An 18,497-nucleotide genomic window follows, 5' to 3' on the forward strand; every position below is an offset into this window, starting at 1 on the left:
CACATCTCAGCCAGGGAATTAAAATAGAAACCACTTCTGCTTCCTCGCTGGAGACAGATACGGGAGTCCTGGCTCCTCACCCCCAGCCCGTGATGGGGCCCTGTCAGGTGACAGGCCAGGGTGTTGAAAAAGCAGCCCCTCCCAGCCGATTGTACCCGGCTGGAGTCCTCGTGCCCCCACCCTGCCCCGAGACTGCGTTGTGGTGTCTCAGCAAGGAGCTTTTGCCTAGGAGCCCCTTCCCAACCTTGGGCTCTGAAGACGGGGCAGGGATCTCCTCCCTCCCCAGACACGGGGGATTTCGGGTGCGAGAGTCATCCCCAGGAGCGGCCTTCCTGCAGACCCACAGGGGCTGCACCTCCAAACCCCCCGCCCCCGTCCTGCCCGGGGGTCCCTGCCACAGAGCCAAGATGGTCCTAGGTGCTATTTACCCACGTTGCCAGGACACCACGCCACTACGGCTCCAGGGGACAGACCTGCCCCCACACCTGGCTGGCTGGTTGGCCCCGCCACGGGTGGGCTTCTCTGGAACCCTGCTGTCCCCATCCGTCCTGCTCACTTGGGAGCCTGTCCTGCCCTGTCTCTGCCCCCGCCTGTAGCCCTCTGTGGTTTCAGAGGTGGACACTGCTCACTCAGTGTCCGTTGATCCAGAAGAGCCCTGTCACATGAGGGATCTGTCCCCCCACTCTGCCCAGGGGTGCCTGGCCCATTCCAACGCCTTTACTTTGCTATGCCCCATCACTGTCCCCGCAGGGCTGGGCGCCAGGCTCTTCCCACACATAACCTCCTTACAGAAGATACCTGATGCCTAGCCTCAGCAAGGAGTGGGCTGCAAATGCCTGACCTGTGGGGGAGCCCCACGGCTGGCCATCCTGCCCAGGAAGAGAGGACTGCTGAGGCCTCCCCGCCCCCATCTCCTGCCTTGCCTGGCAAGGGGCCAGAGTCAGGCTGCGCACGGGAAGGGGGGCTGGTCAGGCTGGTCAGATCAGGCTGGAGTGGGGGGACCACACGTTTCTGGGCTGTTGTCCTCGCAGGAACAGCAGTGGCTATAGGGTGTGAGTGCAGGGGGTTGAGGGGCCCCAGGGAGCTGGGCCAAGGCAGGGCTGCGGTGAAAGTCTGGGTTCTGGAGATGGTGGGACTGAGACTCTCCTCCAGTGTGCAAATACACCTGACCCCAGGAGCCTGGCCGGTACATGGGGCAGAGGAAAGGGGGGTGGGGGAAGGGGTGCTCAGAGGGAGCTGCCCAGACTGGGTGGGGTCATTTGGGCTTGGGGTTTCTGTCCACTTGCTGGACTTGAGGCTCAGCTGGGCTGGAGGCCCAGGGAAGAGCTTATTGGGAGGCAGAGCCTCAGGGAGGAGAGGAAGTGGTCCTCCTGGATCCCCCACCCCAGGGCGGGTAGGACCAGGTTCTTCAGGCCCCGGGGATGGAGGCAGGAAGGGGTGGGAGGGGTCAGGAACGCCCCTGTTGGGAGAAGGACTGTGGAGCCCGGGAAGGGGGACCCTGAGTGCTGGCAGATGCCTAGCACTGCCGCTTTGGGGCCTGGAAGCTGGAGGTCAGAGGCCCTGGGCCCCGAGCTAGTGGGTCCAGAGGAGGGGTGCCCACGGCGGGAGTCAGGAGTCGTGGGGAGGGGGGAGCAGGCAGAAGATAGCAGTACCAGCCCACTGGGGCACAGCGCCTGCACAGCGAGCACGCCCGGGCTCTAACCCCTTGCCTACCGCCCCTGGGTGGAGAGCCTGGGGACAGTGCCTTCCGCGCCTGCGGCACGCCCAGGTCCCCTCACAGCCTGGCGCCCTCCCCCTCTCCCGCTTCCAGCAGTTTCTCTCCCGCTGTTTTTGGAAGTGATGGGCGCCCTGCCCTCCACCCACTTAGCCGTCAGCACCATCGACGGTGTCAGGCGGGGGCGGGCGGCGGGGCAGGACCAGGACCGGGCCAGGTGGCCGCGCCCGCCCGGAATCCGGCTCCGATCCCACCGCGCGGCCGTTGCCATAGAAACCGAGCAACAAAGGGACGCGGGGCGGGGCGGGGGGGGCGCGCAGCGGGGTAGGTGGGGTCCTCCAGGGGTGGGGACCGGGCGCCGAAGCCCGGCGTCCGTCTGCGTGTCCAGGGGCCGGCCTTCCGGGCCGAGGCCCTTACAGCCAGGAATGCCCCGGAACCGTGGGGGCTGCAGACCCCCTCCCGCCCCGCCCCGGCTCCGACGTTGCCATGGACACGGGCGAGGCACAGGCGTCGGGGCGCCTGGCAGGTCGGGCCACCCTCGCGGCCCCGGCAGGTGCGCCCCCGCCCCCGCGGCGCCCCCAGCCGGACCCGGGGAGCGGGCTCCCGAGGCCCCGCCCCGGCCGCGGAGCCAATGGGTGCGCGGGCAGCCGGCGGGCGGGGCGGGGCAGCGGCGCGGTGGCGGCGGCGCGGAGACGGGCGCGGGCTGAGGGCGCGGGCCGACGGGCGCACCGACCATGGCCTCCAAGTGTCCCAAGTGCGACAAGACCGTGTACTTCGGTGAGTGCTGGGCTGGACCAGCGTCCACCGCCCTCCGCCGTCAGCCCCCGGCCGCAGAGCCTCGCGCCCCGCCCCGGGATGCGCAGTCCCGGGATGCGCGGCCCCGAGCCCGGCCCGCCGCGCTGCCCACGCGGGTGCGGCCGGAGGGTGGAGCTGGACGAGGTGGGGGCAGCCACGCCCGAACCCCGCAGCGGCCGGTGGGGCCGGGCGGGGGTGCGCGATCCTCGGGATGAGGCCGGGTTGGGGGTCAGGTTGGGGGTTCGCCGGCGCGGAGCGGGGAGGTGTCGGGCGGGGCGCACTCACGCTGTGGGAGCCTCCCGTTGCGCTCCTGCTTTCCACGGCCCTTCTCCGCGGACACGTGGCCGGGACAGCGTGGCCGGGACAGTGACCCCTCCCCCCCAACCTCCAACTCGACCTCTGCCCACACCGGGCCAGGCCAGATATGGGCTCTGTGTGGACTCAGTCCATGCGGGGGCGACCTTGGCCTCTTAACTCCTGCGTGTCCCAACGTGCTCCCTTGCTTGGCGGGAGTTTCCTCCAGGACTTTCTTGTGGGTGGGGTGGGATGACAAGCGGGGCCCCACAAGCGTGAAAGGGCACTGGAGCCCAGGTGGCCGAGCACCCCTGCCTCCTCAAGGTCACAGCAGCCCGGGACTGGAGGGGGCAGCAGGTCTCTGCCGATATGCCCCCTGGGTATGCGGCACCCCCTGGCGCTCACTCCGGGTTGTCTGGCTTACTCAGCCACTCTCTCTTCTCTTGGCTGGGCCACCAGGCTCCCAACTTTGCCCCCTGATCCTCCCACTAACACCCTCAATAGAGGGACACACAGTGTCAGAAGGGTGGGGGCAGACAGGGGACCCTTCCCTGGTCACTGTGGGAGCAGTCGTCAGTGTCTGGTATGGGGAAAGGCCAAGGTGAAGGAAGCCACTTGGCTTCCCTGCTCACGGGAGGGAGAAGGAGGTGGACGGTTGTTTGCTGTTCCCAGAGGGGAGGGACCGGATTTGGCCTGGAGTGCTTCTGGCCTGGCTGGGAGCCTAGGGGCTTCCGGCTGCCTCCCCAGGAGCTGGCCCAGTCCTCGGTCCCCATCCCAGAGGGGGCTCATCCCTGCAAGGCTCAGGGGAGGGGACAGCGCTAGGGTCCTCCTGCCAGCGCCACTGCCCACGAGTCTTCCCCCAGCCAGGCCAGCTCAGGGCTCTCTGGGGCTGGGGCCGGCAGTCCTGTGGACAGCCTGGAAAGCGCTTCTGCCTGCTTGGGCGGTAGCTGGCTCCCAGCAGAAAACAAAGGCAGCTCAGACTCTCGGCAGGCTTCTCTGTCCTGGGCAGAAGGCGCTAGCGGAGGGCGGGGCGGCGGGGGGGGGGGGGGGGGGGGGGGGGGGGGGGGGCCTTTGGCCTGGGACCCGGCCCACCCCCCAGTCAGGCCCCCCTCCCCCCCCCCGCCCCCCAACAGCAGCCAACACCCTTCAGCAGAGTGGAACCTGGGCCAGGACACCCCAGAGTGACCTCAGAATGCCTTGCCTTTGTGTCCTTAACAATGGTGCAGCCCAGTGGGGAACCAGCTCCCTTCTAAGCCGATAGACCCAATCAATTCTTTCTTCCCAATTGGGCTGGTAATGTGCGGCCATCTACCCACCCAGTGGGTCTCAGGGTCCTTCCCGTGCCCCCGCATGGCTGAATGCTAGAGCTAGCCAGTGCAGCATGGCTCTGGCCACCCTGAGCTGCAGCTGCCACGGCTGCTGCTGGCCAGCAGGAGCCCTGGGAGAGGGTGCGGGGCTGCCAGGGGACCCAAGCCCGCCTTGGACATGGGAGGGGTGGCTGACCAGCCTGTCCCAGCATGCTTGGGTAGAGTGGCCATGGGGATCTAAGCCTGTGCTGCCTCTGGGAAGAGAGTGGGGGCTGGGTCCTGGAGGCTGGCCCTGGCCTGGCTGGGCCCAGCAGGTTCTGCCAGGGCTGTGGGGAGCCAGCACCCAGGGCCCTGAGCCTGGGCCACCAGCAGCAGCACCCATGGGCCTCTGGGGGCGGGGAGTGAGCTGGCCAGACCCTCCTGCCCACTCTTGCCGGGGCCCTCGGGGAAGCCTGGCTTGCAAACTCTCTGTGAGGGGACCAGAAGATATCTGCTGGTCCTTGGCCTCCTCTTGGGGCTCTGCCAGGGTGGCAGGGGCCCAGCGCGCCTGACCTCCTCCTCCCTGACGCTTCTGCTCAGGCCCCTTCCCTTCGGAATTCCGGCTTGGCTCCAGCCTTTCTTCCTGCCCTCTCCTCCACCACCCTTTTCCTGCTGTGCTCTCCTGGGGAGGCCCCCCACACTTCCGTCCTTTAGGAGGTGGCCCAGTGAGCCGGCGGGGTGGTGGCGGGGAGGCTGGGGGGGTGGTGACTGGGCCCCTAGCCGCTGGAGGCAGTGGGGTGGGGGTTCTCAGGGCTTATCCCGAGGAAGCCGAGTATAGGCAGGTAGGCATTCTATCCCATGGGGTGGGAGGGGACGGCACTAGTCCCCCTACAGGGGGCCCCCCATTCCCCTCAGCGGTGGGCTCTGCCAACTCCTTTAGGGCCCGATTAGGAGGGTTCAGGAATCTGCGAGGGAGGGCCAGGTGTGTTGAATGGGAAGCAGGTGTTTGAGGTGTGATGCGGAGAGGACTAACAGGTGCTCCAGCAGCGATCCTTGGGGTGGGAGGGTGACCTAGACCCAGCAAGAGAGCAGGGACCCTGAGGGGCAGAGGGCGTGCAGCGGGCGCTGGGGGTTCCTGTGTGGGGTGGAAGGAGGGGTGAGGCGGCTGCCATGGGAGGGCTCTGGGCCCTGGCCCTGACTTCCCCTCCTGCCCCCAGCTGAGAAGGTGAGCTCTCTGGGCAAGGACTGGCACAAGTTCTGTCTCAAGTGTGAGCGCTGCAACAAGACGCTGACCCCCGGGGGCCACGCCGAGGTGAGCCCCTCCCCTGGGGCTGGGGGCGGGGAGCAGGGCTGTGGGCAGTGGGCCAGCCCTCACTCGGTGCTCCTCTGCCCAGCACGACGGGAAGCCGTTCTGCCACAAGCCGTGCTATGCCACGCTCTTTGGGCCCAAAGGTGAGCTTGGTCCCCCTCCTCAGCCTGAGAACTGGCACCAGGAGGGCACCAGGAGGGGCGGCCAGCGTGCACCCTGGACCCACACAGCCCCCTGGCCCCTTCCCCCCCTGCCCGCTCTCGACCCTCCCCCACAACCCTTCCACCCTTGAAATTCGAGCATCCTCCATGTCCTCAGAAATCTACCCGGCCGGCCGGCACCCTCGGGGTGGGGGGTCCTGACCCTATAGAGTGGGCTGCGGAGGGCCCTTTTCTGAGAAGGTGGATGGGGTGTGGGGGCTGGGGGTGGGCGTGGCCGCTGGCCACCCCTCCCCCCCACCGCAGCGTTTAGCTCCCCACAGGTGTGAACATCGGAGGCGCGGGCTCCTACATCTATGAGAAGCCCTCCGCCGAAGGACCTCAGGTCACTGGCCCCATCGAGGTGCCTGTGGTCCGGGCTGAGGAGCGCAAGGCCAGCGGTCCTCCCAAGGGGCCCAGCAAAGGTGGGCTGGGCTCGGTGTGGGGGAGGAGGGGCGTCCTTGCGGCCGCGCCCTGACTCGGGCTGCCCCTCGCGGTGTTTCCCCCAGCCTCCAGCGTCACCACGTTCACGGGGGAACCCAACATGTGTCCTCGCTGCAACAAGAGGGTCTACTTTGGTGAGTGACTCCGCCCCGCAGCAGCCCCTGGGGGGTCTGCCCGGCAGGGTCCCCAGCTTCACCGTCTCTCCCCCTTCCCAGCCGAGAAGGTGACCTCCCTGGGCAAGGACTGGCACCGCCCGTGCCTGCGCTGTGAGCGCTGTGGGAAGACACTCACTCCAGGCGGACACGCGGAGGTGAGGGGCGGGAGCGCCCGCGCCCAGGAGGGGCTGGTGGGGGGGGGGGCTGCGCGCGCGCGCGCGTGCGCGCGACCCGCGGGTGGGTGCTGCCCCCTGGCGGCCAGAGTGGGGGCCCGCGGGTGCACAGATGCTCCGAGGCCCCTCCCTCTCCACCGGGAGAGTGGGGCGGGGAGGGGGCCTGGGGGGGCTGGGGGGGGAGGACTGGAGTCCCCGCTCAGTCCCCGTTCTGCCCCCAGCACGATGGCCAGCCCTACTGCCACAAGCCCTGCTACGGAATACTCTTCGGACCCAAGGGTGAGTGTGGCTGGGAGGGCGGGGCTTCGGGCGCCCTGACCCCACGGCGCCCGACCACCTTGCGCCTTTGCCTGCAGGGGTGAACACTGGAGCTGTCGGCAGCTACATCTACGACAGAGACCCAGAGGGCAAAGTGCAGCCCTAGGCCTGCAGCAGCCCCCGCTCCCAGGGGCATGGGCCCATCCGCCCCCTGCCGGCCCCTGCTCCGGAGCCCACCGCCTGGCCCCGTGAGGGACAGCAGCTAGCTGTCCCGTCCTCCTCGGCTCATCCTGCCTTGCAAGCCCAGGGCCTGCGTGTTGTGGGGGAGGGGACCCCGCTGGGCTGTCTCTAGACCAGGCCCGCCCGCCCCCGTTTATCTGGGTGTGTCTGCCTCCCCCCCCCCCCCCCGCCCCCGATCCTCTTTTGTGTCTTCATGGCTCTGTGTCCGCATGGACCCATGTGTCCCTGTGTGTCCCTTGTGTGTGTGTCTCCGTGGCCCTGGGTGGGTCTCTCTGAGGTGGCCATCCCTCTCTCCCCTCCTGCTGCCCCAGCCCTGCCCCACAGTGTTCTTTCTGCTCCCCTTGCCGGTGAGGGCCACAGCCATGCTCTTCACGGTGTTGCTTGGGCCGACTGAGGGTGTCCCTGCCAGGAGCCCGCCGCCCACGTCCCACACCCACACTGCCTTGCAAGCGCTTGTCTGACACCCTCACGTGGCTCACACTAACCTGCTGAGACTGTCAATAAAAGGTTTGAGGGCTGGGGGCCCGAGCGCTGTGTGTCTGGTTGTGGGATGGATGTGAATCCAGGACAGCATCTCTTGGGCCATCCCCAGATGCTCCCGACACCTGGTGGGGGTGGGGTCCTGTTCCCAAGGTGGGCAGGGGTGGGTGGGAGGCAGGGAAACTCTGGTTTAGGCTGTGGCACCAACACTAAGTTGGAAAGGCAGCTGAGATGGGGACCAGGCCACGTAGAGGTGGGAGCATGGCAAGCACTCTGGGCTTGGGGTCCTGGTCCCCAGAACTGCCAGGAGACGCCTGGATCTGTCAGAGACCCACGGCAAGGGAGGGGTCAGCCTCGGGAAAGAGCCCAGGGCCTGGCACGTGGGGGACGGGGCAGGGGGCCAGAGGAGGGGTCCTCTTCGGGAGAGCAGGGAGCTGGGCAGTGGCAGGCAGGGACAAGGTGGGCCTTCAGTCCAGAACTGAGCCCGGAAGTGCAGTGGCTTGGATGGGGGAGGGGAGTGGTCAGATGAGACCGGTCTCTGTGCTTCAGCACTAGCCGGGGCAGAACGCGGGCAGTCTGAAGGCCAGGACGTGAGGCTCGAGTGCCCCTGTTCAGGTGCTCCCGCCTAACCAGTGTCCCCGTGTCTGGGTCTGCAGTGATAATGGAGTCACCCCCAGCCTCCCCAGGCAGTCCCGGCTCTGCCCTTTGAACCAGGACCCCTTGGCTACTGCCAGGAGCCCCTCCTCACGGCCTGTTCCCTTTATCTGCCGCTCCTGGACAACCCACCAGAGGGCGTAGCTTCTCTTTCTTGGCGCTGGGGCAGAAACCAGGCGGACCCACCCTGGCCCTTCCGGGCTCATGTACCCTGCTCCCCAGGACCAGCTCCCTGTGCCCCAGCCCCTGGCACTGGCCCCTCCCTGGCCCACCCCCCAGTCCACTGGCTCAGACCTAGCCGAGCTGGATGCAGTGGCCATTGTCCTGCGAACAGCCATCCGTGTCCCTGGGGGTGGATCGGCTGGCTCCAGTGTCCAGCAACGCCAGGTCGCCTTCCTTCTAGGCAGTCCAATCCAGGTGCCCACTGTGGGCAGCAGTGTCTCCTCCCAGCTGGCCAGCCTGGGAATGCAGCCAGAATGTGCTGGGCAAGTGGCCTGCGGTGGGGGGGGGTGGGTACGACACTGGAGCAGGTACCCCAGGGGCAGCCAGCGTCCACCCCAGGCAGGTACGGGGACTTGGGGGCAACCCCAGAAAAAAGCCCCCCCCCCCCGGCCGGGCCTGCCTTCCGGGGGGGGGGGGGGGGGGACATTTGGGGAAGATTCCAGACTTCCTGAGCACAGGCTGCCCACCCTAGCTATGGTGTTGGACGGGAAATTCCTGCCCCCTGCTGCGTGGGGAGCTGCTAAGGGCACAGCTCGGGCCCTCCCTCGGGAGCCTCCAGTGGAAACTATGTGGGGAGGAGACGTGGTAGGCAGTGCGCCCTTTCCCCAAACCCAGAGCGGCCGCGGCCTCTTGTGGGTGAAAGCCCGCTTGGCAGCGCGGGGTGAGGGGCAGGGATCGCCTCAGGGAAGACGAACCCCGGCCCCGCCCGGGACACACTGCGCCCCGGCCTCCGGCGCTGGCGGGGGAAGGCGCGTCCCACTTCCTGCGGGCCGAGGATGACGCGCTGCCTTGTTTGTGTCCCAGCGGTTGCCATGGAAACCGGGGCGGTGCCGCTCCCCTGGGTCGGGCGCGCATCGCTAGGCGTGTCGGTGGGACAGCCCGTGCCCCTGCGCTGCCGGGACCACCTCGGTGGCGCCAGCCCCAAGACGCCCCGACAAGGCAGGTGCCCCCTCCGACGCCCGCAGCCCCCGACGCTCCGGCAAGTTGCAGGGGTCGCGGGAATGGGCCTGTGTGCTCTGGCGCTCGCCTGGGCCGCTGCCCCTCGCCCGGCCTCCACCTCCACCCCTCCATTCCATGCCAGCCGGTGAGGCGGCTCTGAAATGCCATCTAACAGCCTCCTTCCCCGTCCAGAAGCCCAGGGCTGCGCATGGCGCCCAGGCCTGCTTCACCGACCTGCTCCCCAACTGAACCCCACCTCCCACCAGTCCGGGCTTCTAGAGCTTCGGAAAGCCCTGCCCCTCCAAGGTGGTGTGCCTTCCACCTCTGACCTGGGACAGGGTGGCCCTGGCTGGCCCTGGCTGGTGTCCCCAGTTGCTGTGGGGCCTGCTCTGCCTGCACCTCCCTCTGCCCCCACTTCCCTGAGGTCCAGATCCCAGATTCCCGGGTCCTGGATCCCTAGCCCAGCTCCCTCCAGGCCCTGCCCAGGTTCCCCTGGGTCAGTGACCCCCAGCATCAGCCCTCAGCAGCCCTTCCCCAGCTGGAGGCTCCCTGAGGACCCCACCCAGTTCAGGCTAGCCCCCCTGAATTTCCTTGGGACTGTTGGAGGGGGGCAGGACTGCTTTCTGTCCCTGGTTCTAAGCACCCGCTCACTGGCCACCAGCTGCGGCCCCCGGGGGCTGAGTGTCAAGGAATCGGTGGACTGCTGGGGGCTGGGCCAGGTGAAGACTGGCAGGGGACCCGGACAACCAGGTGTAGGCAGTACATTTTCCCAGGGCTTGGCTGGCTTCCCGGAGTGGGGGGAGGGGGCTCGGGGCCCATGAAAAGGCTCAGCCGCTGGACTCTGGTGAGGCTAGAATCTGCATGGGCTTTGGCTCCAGGACTTAGATTCTTGGAACAAGGCTCAGCCTTCAGGGAGAGGAGGAGTCACCCGATCTGGCCAGACTGTGGATCCCAGGCAGGGCTGCCGGAGGGAGCTCAAGGTTGTGTCTGCATGCCACTCCTGCTTCCAAGAGGGCACTGCCCTCTCACCTGTCCTGGGTGAGGCCCGGGTGGACAGGAGCAGAGTCCTTCTGGGAAAGTGCAGCGTCTGAGGGGGCAAGGAGGGGCCGTCCAGGGCTCAGCAGACCCACTCGGGGGCAGGAACCTCAGAGCAGACAGGGGGTCCCGGGGGACAAGCAGCTGAAAATAGGCCCTGGGAATGTCTGAGTGTCCATGACTCAGCCGAGCCTGGGGGAGGGGCAGGGGGTGGACACTGGAGAGAGAGCCCAGCAGTTGCCCCGGGGCATTTGGCCATTCAGCCTTAGGAGGGAACAACCTTACACCTGTCCACAGCCCCACTTGTCCACATTGAGGAAGGGGCCTGGTGACTGGGGCACTGGGAGGTGGGGGCTTGGAGGATGGTGGAGGAGGCCAGAGCAAGTACCACAGACGGCAGAGGGAGGGAGTGCAGGAGGGGCTGTCCAGCTCCAGCAGCACAATTTTACCAGTGGGGGTGGGTGGCCGGCCCCACGGGTGGATTCCTCCGTGGTCACTGGGGTCCGGCCCTGCCTTCACTGGTTCTCAGGTGCCTGGAGCCCAAGCACTGCTGGGGAGCTGCCTCTGGGCCCTGTCCGCAATTGTCCTGCAGGGCAGGTCCCTCTGGGTTGCCATCTGGGTCCCCAGCCAGGCCTGGGCGGTGCATGGACAGGAAAGGCCATGGGGGTGTGCAGAGGGAAGGGTGAGCAGACAGAGGGGGCCTCGGTTGGTGCACCCAGAACCCCACCGCTGCCTCCCCCAGGTCTCAGGGTCCTGGGGTGCCCTCATGCTGTTCTGGTGCCAGGCGGGGCCTTCTGGGCAGAGGCAGCCTGGGGCAAGCAGCTGAGTTGCTCTGACCTGGCCACTTTGTCCCTCAGGCTCCAGACACAGCCCCTGTGCCTGCTGGCCGCATTGGGAGGGGCGAGGGAGCAGGGCACATTAGAGGAGGCTCCCTGTGTCCTCCATTTGTTCAGGTAACAAAGGCCAACCGCACCCCCAGAGGAGTGGGGTGAGGGGTGGAAGTCTGGGCAGGGTAGATTTAGGTCTTGAACTGGCTGGGGGTTCTCGGTCAGGTTGACCGCCTGGGCCACAGGTGCATCTGGAGCCAGGTGAGCTGATGGGAGCAGGAGGTCTTGCACGCGGTGGGGCCCAGGTCTCCAGGTAGGCTGTTGGGGCCCCGACTGGTACCCAGGCAAGCCTGAGATGGGGGTGCGCCTGGACATAGAGTCTGGGGGGTGATGGGGGCTGCTGCTGCTGAGGGGGTCCCATCCTCACAGGCAGGCAAGATGGTTGGGGAGCTCGGGGGGATTGGAGGAGCATGCCAGTCTGTGGCTGACGATTTGGGAGGGTTTCAGCGAGTGTGAGTGTGTGTGTGCGTGAGAGTGTGTCTGAGTGTCTGGAACAACTGTGCTGTGTACCAACGAGAGGGCCAGTCACATGGCCCTTGGCCCCCTTTGGCATCCACCCCTCACTCTGCAGTCCTGTGACCATGGCAACGGGAAACAACAACAAGGAAAGCTGGCAAGAACCTCATCACCCCAGTTTTCAAAGGGGGGGCTCCCCTATGGTGGGCGGGGTTGTGGTCACAGTGAGGCGGGGCATCCCTGGGACGGGGTGGGTGGAGAAGCAGGCAGGGCTGGCTCCCGGCCCCACCTGCCTGGAGCCTGCAGGTGGGCTGGGGGTGTGGGCTGGATGGGGAAACATGGCAAGGCAGCTGGGATACCCAGACAGATGCACTCATACACAGCCGTGTCCGCGGACAGCAGGACCCACGTGCACGCAGCCAGCACCCCGTGCGTGGTCCAGCATCCTGCTAGAGGTGGAGGCAGCCCTGCCTGGAGCCCAGGCCTCCGCCCAGCGCACCCCTGCAGGGCAGCCTTCTCAGGAAGCTGCAAGGGGGTACGTGTGACCAGTGTGGCCAGAGCCCCGGGGTCCACTGTGACAGAAGCCCACCCCCCACCCCTGCCTCACCAGTGGTCTTGGGCCTTAGGGCCCTTGGCGTCCTGCAGCCGCCCCTGCCTCTCTGGCCTGTCTACACTTCTGTCCCCTGCTGTGTCTGTGCTTCTGTGAGTCCCTCTGCCTCGCCCTCCGCTCTCCTGCTCTTCCCCAGATCTGGAGCCAGGAGGTGAGGGAAGTCAGGACCCACCCCAGTTACCCCCACCAGTCTGCAGCAGCATTGGGCGCAGGCCAGGGACACACCGAGGGACTGGCAGGGGTGGTGGGGGAGGCTGGGCTGGTGGTCTTACCTGCAGAACCCATGCTGAGGTGCTCCAGCGCCGGGCACAGACGTGACAGCGTCGAGGCTTCAAGGCTGGAGCAGGCCAGTGTCCATGGCAGGGAGTCTGTGGGCTCCGCCAGTACATGGGCTGCACCCCCCAGCTCCCGAGGGCAATGGGCAGCCAGCCACTGAGGGTTTCTGGGATGTGGTGCAAGCCTTGCAGACGCCAGGGCTTGCCGAGTCCAGGTGGGGGCAGAGCTGTGGCCTCAGAAAGGGGGTCCCGGGGAGCAGGGGGCAACTGGAGGGAAGCGTGAGGAGCAGGGCATGAGGGTGTGGGGTCTGGTGTGCCATCCTCACAGGGGGTTTGGCCCTTAAACCCCGGGGGCTGCCACCCTCACCCCAAGCCAGACCCCACGGGGGTGCGGGGGATGGGGGCACCCACGGTTTCCCTCCCCTCTCCCAGTGCCAGGCAAGGGGCCTATGGGGGGTAGGTGGGCTTTAGGGAGGGTGAGGTTGGAGGCACTGGGTGCTGTCAGGGCTGAGTGCCTTTGTGGGGAGGCCAGGAGCCCCTGGGTCCTGTTAGAGGATGGTCTCCATGAAGATGGGGCCTGGAGAGGCGCTGAGCCCTCTTGTTTTGAGAGACGGGTGTGTCATGGGGAGATGATGGTAGCTGAAGGGAGGGGCCGCGGACAAAGGGGAGGAAGGGCAGGAGCAGATTCGCTGGGGCCTGGACTGACAGAGAAGCGGAGTAGGCGCCCAAGAGCCAAGAAGCTGGGTGTGGGCCTCTGAGAGGGGAGGTGAAGGGTCCTCAGAGAGGGGGGACGGCCCCTCCCCAGTGGAGGGGGGGAAGGTGGACTGGCTGCCAGCGACCAGGAGGGAGGACGGTTCAGAGAAGCAATGCCCTACTCCACCCACCCAGGCCTGGGCTAAAAGGAGGGTGGGAGACCCCACCGCGCCCCTGGGCCCTCTCCCAGGGTGTCGGACTGTCTCCACCTGGCACCAGCCCCCACTTGCCCTGGGCGGCGGACAGGAGCCACTCCCGCCGTGCCCGCTGGGGCGCTTCCCGCAGAGATAAGGAGCCCTCCCTACACGAGATGCCCTGGACGTGGCCGCGTCCACCATCCCCAGCAAAGGTCCCCGCCCCCGCACGGATCGCTGTTACCGCGGAGGGAGGGGACTCCCCGTCTCGGAGTCCCCTCTTCTAAATTCCCCGGGCTGCTGTCCAATGGTCTTCCCAGGCAGCGGCGGGGGTGGGGGGCTCGAAGAGCCCGGGATGTCCCGTGGGGATGGGGAACTGGGGAGCGGCGGGCCTCCTGGCTCCACGTGTGCTTAAGGCCGGCGGGCAGTTTTGGGGGGCTACCAGGCTGAGACGTCCCTGGTAATTTGTCCCCAACTCTCTGTCTGGGACAGGGTCGGGTCAAAGTGTGTGGGGAGAAGTTCGCCCACGCTGGTTTGCATCTATTTGCATTTTGGCGGTGACTCGTCCCCTCCCTGGCTCCCAAATATCTGGGGGCTCGGGCACGTGCCGGCGGGCTGGGACTAGGGCTGGGGAGCCCCTTCCCTAGATCCTGGACCTTAGGCGAGTGGCGGGGCTGCAGCCCCGGGAGGATCCCCGCCCCTTCAGTACATCCCCACGGATCCCGAGCGCTCCCTGGACACGCCCCCCCGACCCCACCCCACCCCACCCCCGCTCGGTAGTCGGCTAGGCCCGGGTGCAGCCCGAAGGTGGGGGTGGACCAGATGACCTTTCTTAGCTGATTGGCCTGGAACCCAGGTCCTTGGGTCCAGATCCCGGACTCAGGGGGCGGGTCTCGAAGGGCGGGTCTCAAAGGGGCGGGGTCTTGGGGGTCCTTGAAAGGCGCGCGCCCGGCCGGACCCACCCAGTCCAGCTCTCCTGTCTGCTCCTGCCCAGACGTCCGCGCGGGACCCCCAGCCGCCATGCCTAAGTGCCCCAAGTGCGACAAGGAGGTGTACTTTGGTGAGCGCTCCCCGCCTACCCCAGCTCACCCCCGGCCGGGAGCGCGCCGCCCCGCGCCGCCCCCACTAGGAAGCGCGGCCCAGGGACGACCCGGCCGGGCCTCTCCGGAGGGCCGGGCACGCCGGGGGACCCTGGGGCTGCGTGCCGAGAGCCGACACTTCAGCCCTGCCGCCCACCGCCTGGGTGCGCGGGTCAGGACCCCGGCGTGGGATGGCCCTCTGCCTCTGCTGATTCGGTGTCTCCGCCCCGCTGTCTCTTCCTCTCGGTCCCGCTGGGTCTCCCCTTGTCTGGGTGCTCCTTCTCCGGGTCTCCCGGTCGCTGGGGCTCCCCAGCTCTCCCGTCCCCCCTCGGCGTGCCCTGGGAGGGGACCGCGCGACCGAGGGAGAAACGCTGCGTTCTAGTCGCCCCTCCCATCGCTAAGTAGAAACAGAGGCGGAAACCGGCGCCCGAGGCGTGATCCCGGGCGCGCTGTGGACCGGGTGCAGCCTCCCTGTCCCGCGCCCCGGGGCCCACCCAGGGGAGAGGCGGGAGGAAGTGGGAAGTGTCTCTCCCGCCTTCGCCCCTGAGAAGGGCGCCCTGTGCTCCCCACCCACTACACCACGGCGGGTCACCCAGGCCACCACCCCTGGCCCTCGAGGCCTCCTCCTGCAGTACCACCCAGCGCCCCCTCCCGTTTGTTTGGCCTAGGGGACTGGAGATGCCCCTCCCTACTGACGGGGCACAGGGCTGAGACCCGGGGTGGGCCACCAGGCGGGCATGGGTGAGACCAAGGGCAGAGGCAACTGGTGAAGGCTGGTGTGTGTGCCCTGTGACCCCAGAGCAGGGTCTCATACTGGGGGTGGGGGGGTGCTGTCTGTGCCTCTGCAGCTGAGCGGGTGACCTCTCTGGGGAAGGACTGGCATCGGCCTTGCCTTAAGTGTGAGAAATGTGGAAAGACGTTGACATCAGGGGGCCACGCTGAGGTAGGTGTGGGGCCTGGAGGGCAGCAGGGGTGCAGGGTGAGGGTGGACAGCGCCTCATGGCCCTTCTCTCTGCAGCATGAAGGCAAGCCTTACTGCAACCACCCCTGCTATGCCTCCATGTTCGGGCCTAAAGGTATGCTTCCCCGGCCCCTGGCCTGGCCCCCCACCCAGCCCCTGGCCACCCCTAACCTGCCTACTCGTTTTGTCTGCAGGCTTTGGGCGGGGTGGAGCTGAGAGTCACACTTTCAAGTAAACCCAGGTACATCTCCCCCAGCCCAGACCATCAGGCCTTTGGGATGGTCCCCCCACGCCCGAATGCAGTGTGACTGCTCACTGGGCCTGCACTCACCTCTGTCTCTGTCTCTCTCTGCGCAGGTCATGGAAACGCTATCCCTGGCTGCCCACCGGGCCACTGCCCTTCCAGGCTGATTGCAGGCCTTATCCCCAGGCCCCCGGGGCCCCCTGTCGGCTCCCATGCCCTCAATAAAGCTGAACACTCAGAAGCCCTGCCCTCGTGTGTGGAGGCGGGGGGGGGGGGGGGGGGGGGGGGGGGGGAGGGCTGGAGGAGGGGGCTGCGGCCGTCTCCAAGCCCTCCCAGGGCCCCTGGCTCTTCCTGCGGCAGCCGGCCTTGCTGCCCATCGCCCTGGCGGGGTGCTGTGCTGGGGGCCACGCAGCCTGAAGCTTCCTCTACAAGGCAGGCGGCTGGCCACCCTGGAAGGCCCCATGTGGCTCAACTCTCCAGCGCCCAGCTCCGCAAATGCCCCAGACCTCCAGAGGTTCTGGGATGTGCCCAAGAGGGAGGGTCAACATGAGGCCCAAGAGTCAGTGGTTGGTGGCCACAGGGTGAATCAGCTGTGCTCACCCTGGTTCCGTTTTTGAGCTCTGGGGGGGTTGTGGTGGGGAGTCGTCGCCTGCTCTCTCCACTTCCTGCCCCACCCTTTCCCCTAACCCACCGGCCTGGATGGACCAGGCCAGCCACGTTCCTGCTGGAGCATGCACTTGGACAGCCCCCCTTCTCCCCCCCAGTACTGAGTGGCCAGCCACTAAATGGAGAATTGGAGGACTGGCTGGGCCTGCATAGTTGGGGGCTTTCTGGAAACTCCCATGTCAATTCTGGCAGCATCTGCAGACTGGGCCTCACTCAGAGCCCCCCCCCCCCCCCCCGGCCACTCAGACTCCAGCCCTGGCAGAGGGCCACCCCTCCCAGGCGTCGGCCCTGCTGCAGGCCTGAGCTGGACAGTCTGTTGAGGGGTCTCAAGGGCCACTTGTAGGGTGGGGCTAGGTTACTGGGTGACTTACAGAACTCCAAGAGGTGGGAGCCAGAGTTCATCTGCAGGGACCGGGTGGGAAGGAACAGATGGTGCTAAGGTGAGGCAGGGTTTCTCAGTGGACAGTGGGAGGGTGGGGGCTGGGGGCTTGGAGATTCAGAGGGGTGTTGTGCCAGAGTGAGGAGTCTGGGTACACAGGAAAATCTGCACCAAGTGCTGGGAGGGGCAGGGCTGAACAAGGCTCCTGCCTCCTACCGGTTCTGGGGCTGGGCTCTGGTGTAGCTCGCAGCCAGGTGGGGCAGATGCAGGATGAGTGCTGAGATCTGACGCCTGCGGGCGGAGGGGGTCAGGACCAGGTGGAGAAAAGCGCTTCTGATGGAAGGCCCAGAGAGAGGGGCTGGTGGGCTGGGCGGGTGGGTCAAGAATGTGGTCTTTATCCTGAAGGCCCCAGGGCACTCCACCTGGCGTCCGCAGAGTGGCCTGCGGAGACCAGACCGGGCCGAGCTGAAGGGGGCCGAAGGTGGGGGCCGGGGAGGGGGAGGTGAGCGGCTCCACGGGGGCGGGGCCTCCTGGGAGGTTGCGGTAGTAGCCGGCAGTGCCCCAGAGGGAAGCGGGCGAAGGTGAGGACCGGGGCCGGGCCGCCGGGACCCGCCCGGACGCACTTCCTGCAGGTGTGGCCACGGCCGGCGGGTGGAGGGGTGCATGGGCAGGGCTGGCAGCTCGGTCCCTTCCACCGCTTCGGGGAGGTGTAATTTACACGCCACACATTCAAAATTCTCCCGTGCGGCTCGCCGGCTTTAACCAATGCGCAGGGCTCTGCAGCCGTCCCTGGTGCCCGAGCGCCGTCCGTGCGGGCCATCTGCCGTTTGGGGCATCTCGCGCGCGCACCGTAGACACGCGGCAGCGCTGCGCGCCCGGGTTCCTTCACGCGCCGGGGCGTCCGTGCGCACTGCCGGGCTCTGGGACCGCCGCCACAGCGGCGGCGAGCACCGCGTCCGACAGCCGCCAGACTGCTCTGCCAGTGGCCGCGCCGAGGCGGCTGCGGAAGGAGCGGCTCAGCGTGCAGCGCAGCCAGGCCGGGGGGCCAGCGCCGGAGTCCGGGTGTGGGCTTGGGGTGCGGAGGGGGCCGCCCGCATCCCGCAGGAGCCCCTGGCGCGCCGGCCGGGCCGGGCTTCGCGGAAGCCGAGGGGCTCCCGCGCGGGTCGGTGGCGCCCGGCTGCGCTGCGTTCCCGGCCGCAGGGGGCGCCCGGAGCGGGGCCGCGGGCACTCCGGCGGTTCCTAGGCTGCCTTTTGGCTCAAGGTTGGCTGAGGCGCTGATTGGTGGGGTCTGAGCTAGGCGGGTGTCGGGTGTCGACGCGATTGGGCCGCAAGGGTGGACCCCGCGGAGCTATCGACGCCAACTGGTCTCTGCCGCACAGGAAATGCCTCCACACTGGACAGAACAGACTGCACTCAAAGGCCTGGGCACCGCTCATTGGGCCGGCGCTGGAGGCGTGCCCCCGCCCGCTCGGTGACTGGGCGACGGCCCAGCAGGGACGGCACCTGCGCGGTGATTGGACGCCGGGAGTTCCCGGCGGCCGCGGCGCGCGATCCGAGGGAAGCCGGCTGCATGGGGCGGCGGCGGCTCCGGGGGCACCGGGGAGATGCGGTCGGGGCCCTGCCCGAGGCCATCGCCGCGCTGAGTCAGACGCTGCCCGCCGGGCCCAGCCCCGAGATCTTCCGCCGCGCCAAGTTCGACCGTCCGGAGGCGGTGAGGCCCGCGGGGCAGGCGGCGGGGGCCCGGGCGGACGCAGGGAGGCGGCCGGCCCCGCTGAATGCCGCTCTTTGATCCCTCCAGGCCCCGGCGCTCTGGCAGCTGCTCTTCCGCGTGCTCTCGCCGCTGCCCGCCGACGGCGCC

The 18,497-nt window shown here is 67.8% G+C and overlaps 3 protein-coding genes across 6 annotated transcripts in view; all 3 read left to right on the forward strand.

Annotated features, from left to right (window-relative positions):
- The first annotated feature begins 2,334 nt into the window (after positions 1–2,334).
- Positions 2,335–7,383, forward strand: CRIP2 (cysteine rich protein 2). 2 transcript variants are annotated; one of them, XM_073895978.1, is made up of 8 exons: positions 2,335–2,491; positions 5,307–5,401; positions 5,484–5,541; positions 5,880–6,020; positions 6,105–6,173; positions 6,255–6,349; positions 6,571–6,646; positions 6,724–7,383. In XM_073895978.1, the coding sequence occupies exons 1-8, from the start codon at positions 2,449–2,451 to the stop codon at positions 6,789–6,791; spliced, it is 645 nt and encodes a 214-aa protein (XP_073752079.1). In that variant the 5' UTR covers positions 2,335–2,448; the 3' UTR covers positions 6,792–7,383. The 2 variants fall into 2 exon arrangements, with proteins under 2 accessions (XP_073752079.1, XP_025726209.1); XM_025870424.2 differs by having other exon boundaries at positions 6,589–6,646.
- Positions 7,384–14,217: 6,834 nt separating this feature from the next.
- LOC112821965 (cysteine-rich protein 1) lies at positions 14,218–15,835 on the forward strand. The gene is made up of 5 exons (XM_025869234.2): positions 14,218–14,370; positions 15,238–15,332; positions 15,408–15,465; positions 15,545–15,591; positions 15,708–15,835. Exons 1-4 carry the CDS (start codon positions 14,331–14,333, stop codon positions 15,583–15,585), a joined length of 234 nt encoding a protein of 77 aa, XP_025725019.1. The 5' UTR covers positions 14,218–14,330; the 3' UTR covers positions 15,586–15,591; positions 15,708–15,835.
- Positions 15,836–17,031: 1,196 nt separating this feature from the next.
- Positions 17,032–18,497, forward strand: part of TEDC1 (tubulin epsilon and delta complex 1) — an 11,119-nt gene continuing 9,653 nt past the window's right edge. The window contains exons 1-3 of one of the 3 annotated variants that reach the window (XM_073895981.1): positions 17,032–17,120; positions 18,019–18,350; positions 18,438–18,497. The exon at positions 18,438–18,497 is cut by the window's right edge and continues 91 nt beyond it. In XM_073895981.1, the coding sequence (XP_073752082.1) occupies positions 18,210–18,350; positions 18,438–18,497 (201 nt within the window). In that variant the 5' untranslated portion in view covers positions 17,032–17,120; positions 18,019–18,209. Of the gene's footprint in view, positions 17,121–17,175; positions 17,272–17,299; positions 17,901–18,018; positions 18,351–18,437 lie in introns of those variants that run through there. The other 2 variants (XM_073895980.1, XM_073895979.1) reach the window with 2 other exon arrangements.

The sequence above is a fragment of the Callorhinus ursinus genome, unplaced genomic scaffold (assembly GCF_003265705.2).
Source record: "Callorhinus ursinus isolate GAN/ISIS: 27379988/994484 unplaced genomic scaffold, GSC_fseal_2.0 scaffold8, whole genome shotgun sequence".
Lineage (NCBI taxonomy): Eukaryota > Metazoa > Chordata > Mammalia > Carnivora > Otariidae > Callorhinus > Callorhinus ursinus.